The 5,815-nt window shown below is 45.2% G+C and overlaps 4 protein-coding genes across 5 annotated transcripts in view; 2 read left to right on the top strand and 2 right to left on the bottom strand.

The window, feature by feature from the left end:
• Positions 1-5,686, bottom strand: part of LOC118407661 — a 9,775-nt gene extending 4,089 nt beyond the window's left edge. The window contains exons 1-2 of one of the 2 annotated variants that reach the window (XM_035808177.1): positions 5,457-5,686; positions 3,193-3,607 (exon numbers count right to left, since the gene is read on the bottom strand). In XM_035808177.1, the coding sequence (XP_035664070.1) occupies positions 3,460-3,607; positions 5,457-5,611 (303 nt within the window). In that variant the 5' untranslated portion in view covers positions 5,612-5,686 and the 3' untranslated portion in view covers positions 3,193-3,459. Of the gene's footprint in view, positions 1-3,192; positions 3,608-5,456 lie in introns of those variants that run through there. The other variant, XM_035808178.1, reaches the window with a different exon arrangement.
• Positions 1-5,815, bottom strand: part of LOC118407668 (tropomyosin-1-like) — a 1,169,601-nt gene that overhangs the window by 577,826 nt on the left and 585,960 nt on the right. The window lies entirely within an intron of this gene.
• The window catches only part of LOC118407610 (zinc finger protein 25-like), an 865,280-nt gene that overhangs the window by 305,155 nt on the left and 554,310 nt on the right, over positions 1-5,815 (top strand). The gene's annotated exons all lie outside the window — the stretch shown is intronic.
• The window catches only part of LOC118407627 (zinc finger protein 525-like), a 976,997-nt gene that overhangs the window by 425,805 nt on the left and 545,377 nt on the right, over positions 1-5,815 (top strand). The gene's annotated exons all lie outside the window — the stretch shown is intronic.

Below are 5,815 nucleotides of genomic sequence, written 5' to 3'. Positions count from 1 at the left end.
CAAACATAACACACCCCTGTAAGATCCTCACTGGTCTGGCCCGATGACCTTGCACGAGTGCTACTTGAGTTGCTTCATGACAAGGTCACGGAGTTGGTAGATGCTCCTCCAGGGTCAGCATCACCGGGACCTGGAGAGGTGACGTCTGCGGTGTCGTCATTTCCGCTTCCGGTCATGTCAGTGCGTAGAACTGCCTCATCTGTAGTTGTAGGAACGTCGCCGCTACACATGGGAACATCTCCAGTGTTAATGATTGTACAGTATCAACAGGACCATACCATGTTCAGGATAAAAGATACAGAAAACAGAGGTTCTGTTGTAGTACCAGGGTCACACATCGGGGGGCTCAAAATCAAGATCGCGCTGATCTTTCCACGTGATCATGGTACGGCGAGATTGTGTTTTGCCTGCAACCCCAAACTCGCCCTAGCCAGCCTCCCCACGAACCGAACAATACATACGCATTACATTTCGTTTTTACCTTCGCTTGGAAGGCTATGTTTTCGGGTCTGTCTGTCTGTCTGCTTGACCAGAACTACGTTGTGCAGTAGTATAACTAGCCTGAGTAGCATCCTCCGTAGTGACCGCTGGCTCCGTGGTTAGCAAGCGAAAGCATTGAGCCAGCGGTCACTACGGAGGATGGTACTCAGGCTACAGTATAACAGCACAATAAGCAATTTACAACATCACTTTGTTAAAACCATGATAAGTTATCTGCTCGGCACTTTGTACAGGATGTGATCCGCGACAGTTACGGCCGATGTACACATATTCAAGTCACGGACGTTTCTTTTTCAGATCATTATCAGCGTGGAGAAAGTCACACACAGGTGACATGGCTTGTAGCCAGGTTCATCTGGTGTTACGCATTGTATATGCTATCTCATTTAGAAGACGATACTACCCATTTTCAACAACTACTATTGCATAACCAATACCATAACTATAAGTAAGTATGAATATGGTGTTGAAATTGAATCAGAAGGAGATCTAATGGAAATGTGTTGGCATGACGTAGTGAAACTCGATACCCCATGGAAGCATAGAGACTCATTTCCATACATATTAGGAGAGCTTCCATCAACAAGCTTCCCTTCTTTACTGTGACCCCAGCACGGCCCGATCTGCTTACTTATGCAAAAGATCAACAAGCCACGAAAGGAAACCTGAGCAGAAGATACGCACCAGTAGTGCAGGTATGCAGGCCAAAGTTGTCCCATGACACTGCAAAGCAACAACTTAAACAAGAGTCTTGTATGTGCATTGTGCTACAGGTACAGACAGTAGCTGAAACTCACTGTAGCTTAAATTAACTATAGTTACTAGACTAAGTTACTGGTACCGCGTATTTCCATTTCCAGTAGATCTTCTTCTCATTCAGTTCTGTCACTGCCTTCTTGAAAGTTCTACGACATCAAAATCGTACGACGGCCGACATATACGACGAACTGGACAGAACTTGATCCGATCCGGTTTATGAATTATTTGTCCCTTCGTGTTCCAACGGTGGGCATAAAAGTCTGTTCACAGTCATAAACTGGGAAACTGTACAAGTCACTACCTCTACATATTAGGAACTACCTGGACATTGAAAGACACTGCAGTCGAACCTTTTCTAGTGACCAACTGTACATAAGGACCAATGCCTTCCTACCTACCTACCTGTCTAAAGCTTCCTGAAGTACGTTGTTCATCATGTCTTTGATGTTCGAGTCTGGATTCGCTGCATCCGCAACATCCTTGATGTTGAAATCAACGTCAACAGACCGTCTCGCTAGCGGGTGGCCAGGCGCAGCACGGACCAAAGTTAGCGCCAGGAACAGGTATAGAAGTCCGCCGGACGGTCTCATCTTTGTGCCGCGTGGCTCTGTGGGTCAGGACGGTCTGTACTTGGGCGAGACGACTTGGGACTGTGCGGAGGGACGAACCGTTAATGTTTCGGAGAGGGTCCAAATGCGGCGGGGTTAACCATTAATGATTCGGGGGGGGGGGGGGGCTCAGTTCGAACCCGTCATTCATTCTTCTTCTCAGGCCACCACTTCAGTCTGCTACACTCTCCCGCTTTATTACTCCTCACACGTCTTTCCTTAGATACTTATTTTTTTTCTACAAACACGTACACATACTCTCACACACACATACATACATACATACACGTAATACATTCCGAGAAGCGCGAGCACACACACACACACACACGCACGCACGCGCGCACACACACACGCACGCACACGCACACACACACACACACACACACACACACGCACACACACACACACACCATGTCACATAAGTAGACAGAAGTACAACTTACTCTTTACTATACTTTGTATACACCCCTCTCTACCATACACGTGAAGCCAGAATCCTCAACAGAACAGAGAAGAGACACCGAGTCATGATTCACTAAGGTCTCATTCCTGTATTACTCCGAATCCGGGCTAAAAAATTATCTGGCCCGCAAAGCGTTGTTTTAGGTGGACCATAAATTCCCATTAATAAACCATAACTGATATGAAAAGGAATTTCGATGAAAGCTTGTGTATTACTGGCATGATCATGCACGAAAGTTTCGTGACCCGATCGATCCTCGGACGTTTACGTTTATTTGTACTGAGTGCTCCGGTCAGGCTCCGGGTATTGAAAACGACCTCTAGCGGATAGCGGCTAGGTGCATTTTGAAATGTGATAGAAATCGTTGCGTCGGCTAGATTTGGGTGAAAGTTTTTTTATTGTCTAACAAACGTGTGTGCTTACATTAGAAAGCAAAACATCTCCAAATAGACTGTGTTTTAATTGGATTTGCGGACATAGAAGTTGTGTGTTAAAGCATTGAATTCAATGGGGCGATCTAATTGTGTAATGAGACCTTAAACACACAAGATAGCTGCCATTGCTAAAATAATCCGCAAGGAGGCGCTCCTAACCGAAGCTACGCTGATGACCGGCTTACAATTTGCACGTGGTTGATGGAGAATATCGGTTTGAATTTATTGTATGTAAGAAAATGGACTGTTCTGTAGCACATTCTGAACTGTTCTAAGACAACAGTTTAAAGTTGGTATTACATATATGTATAAATGCTACATTATCTTATTAAACTGCGAAATGCGTTCGACGTACGTTCGTACAAAAGGGATTGATCATATCAATAGGCTGACTTTGCTATTATTGCCGACTGTTTGCATAAGGTCAATTTTACTGGAATGTTTAAGCGAACTGTTGTACATTCCTATAAAGCTACAAAGTGGTAAAAGATCAAAAGTAGACCCAATAGTCCACACCTGCTTTAAAGAAAGACCCTACAACTAATTCAGCCATTGTGACTTGAGGGTAATAAATTGATAACCAACCTATGTCGTCAGAAAAGAAGAGAAATACGTCTTCAACCATAACACAGCCTCTAAGATCCTTAGTGGTCTGGCCCGATGACCTTGGCCGGGTCCTACTTGAGTTGCTTCATGACAAGGTCACGGAGTTGGTAGATGCTCCGCCAGGGTCAGCATCACCGGGACCTGGAGAGGTGACGTCTGCGGTGTCGTCATTTCCGCTTCCGGTCACGTCAGTGCGTAGAACTGCCTCATCTGTAGTTGTGGGAACGTCACCGCTACACATGGGAACATGTCCAGTGTTAATGTTTGTACAGCATCTACAGGACCATACCATGTTCAGGATAAAAGATACAGAAAACAGAGTTTCTGTTGCAGTACCAAGGTGCTACGTTGTGCAGTAGTATAACTAGCCTGAGTACCATCCTCCGTAGTGACCGCTGGCTCCGTGGTTAGCAAACGAAAGTATTGAGCCAGCGGTCACTACGGGGGGTGGTACTCGGGCTACAGTATAACAGCACAATAAGCAATTTACAACATCACTTTGTTAAAACCATGATAAGTTATCTGCTCGGTACTTTATAAGGCTGTAATCGGTGATAGTTTTGGCCGATGCACACATATTCATGTCACGGACGTTTCTTTGTCAGGCCATTGTCAGCACAGAGAAAGTCACGCACAGGTTGGATCTAAACAATAAAAACATGGCTTGTAGCCAAGTTCATCTGGTGTTACGCATTGTATGTGTTATCTCATTTAGAAATGATGAATACACTATTCAATTACCCATTTTAAACAACTACTATTGCATAATAAATACCATAACTATAAGTAAGTATGAATATGGTGTTGCAATTGAATCAGAAGGAGATCTAATGGAAATGTGTTGGCATGATGTAGAGAAACTCGATACCCAATGGAAGCATAGAGACTCATTTGCATACATATTAGGAGAGTTTCCATCAACAGGGTTCTCTTCTTTATTGTCACCCCAGCACGTTCCGAACTGCTTACGTGTGCAGAGATCAACAAGAAACAAAAGGCAGCCTGAGTAGAAGGTATGCACCAATCGTGCAACTATGCAGGCCATTTGTGTCTCATGACAAATGCAAAACAACAACTTAAACAAGCTTGCATTGTGCTACTAACTGGTAGACAAAGTCAAAGTTCCTTCCCGTGCCTAGGGCGGCGCCCATCTCCTATTCAGTAGCCCTGGGCCACACAACTTTTGTGCAATCACTACAGCAGGGGGCTAGTCCACTGGTAGTGGTGTGTGTTTAACTTCCATGCTCTTTCCCAGATGCTGAGTGCTAAGCAGATAAAGCAGCACGTCCCATTTTTAAAGTCTTTAGCATGACTCGGCCGGGGATCGAACTCACGACCTACCCACTAGGTCATTGCACTGGTCAACTAGCTGGTAGACGGTAGCTTAAACCATAGTGACTAGATTAAGTGTACTAACAGCGTATACGTAACTGGTGCCGCGTGTTTCCATTTCCATTAGATCTCCTTCTGTCACAGCCTGCTTGAAAGTTCTACGACATCAAAATCGTACGACGGCCTACATGCACTACGAGTTACACCGTTTATTGGGGCCCGTTTTTAGAGGGGGTAAGTTTACGGGGAAGAAGCAGCTTTACTTTGACTTCATCGGTCGCAAACTTTAAATCTAGACCCAAATACGCCAGTACGGAAGTTATACGGACGTGAATATTCACACAAGTATGAACGCAGCCATTTTCTGTAGCTGTACTTAGCTGTGCGATGAGCTCGAGCTACAAGCGATAAATATTGGATAAACTTTATCTGGTTTATGAATTATTTGTCCCTTCGTGTTCCAACTTTGGACACAAAAGCCGGTTTCAGAATAAAACTAAGACCTGTTTCAGTGTTTGCAGTCTTAAACTGGGAGTGGTTCATCTCTATAAAAGGACCATTTGGCTATTGATATATTGTCCAACCTGTACTAATGACCACCTCTATATAAGGACCACGGCTGGCCAAAGATATATAAATGACCATTGGTACATAGTATACCGATTAGTATTTGAATATATTGCTCAGAAAACCCCCTGCAAATATGGTAAAATACCAAAAATTGGATATGCTACACATAATCGTACGTACTTTATCAAGTCCAAAGTGACCACTGGATAACCTATGTGATCCCACTGGAGCTTGTAGTTAGTGAAAACAGACCGTCTCGCTAGCGGGTGGACGGGCGCGGCACGGACCACGGTGAGCGCCAGGAGCAGGTACAGGACTCCGCCGGACGGTCTCATCTTTGCGTGGAGTGGGTCTTAGAGCAGGACAGGTCTGTACTTGGGCGAGACGACTCGAGCTCGGTACTGTGCGGAGGGACGGGCCGTTAATGTTTGGGGGAGGGTCAGAAGGCGGCGGGGTGAACCAACAATGATTCCAGGGCCGGGAGGCCCAGTTAGAACCCGGGTCTCAGTCTACTTCTGAAGTCACCACTTCAGTCGGCT

This window comes from Branchiostoma floridae, unplaced genomic scaffold (genome assembly GCF_000003815.2).
Source record: "Branchiostoma floridae strain S238N-H82 unplaced genomic scaffold, Bfl_VNyyK Sc7u5tJ_1439, whole genome shotgun sequence".
Taxonomy (NCBI): Eukaryota; Metazoa; Chordata; class Leptocardii; order Amphioxiformes; family Branchiostomatidae; genus Branchiostoma; species Branchiostoma floridae.
The sequence above is the reverse complement of the archived record's forward strand: the minus strand, read 5'-3'. Positions and strand labels throughout refer to the sequence as shown.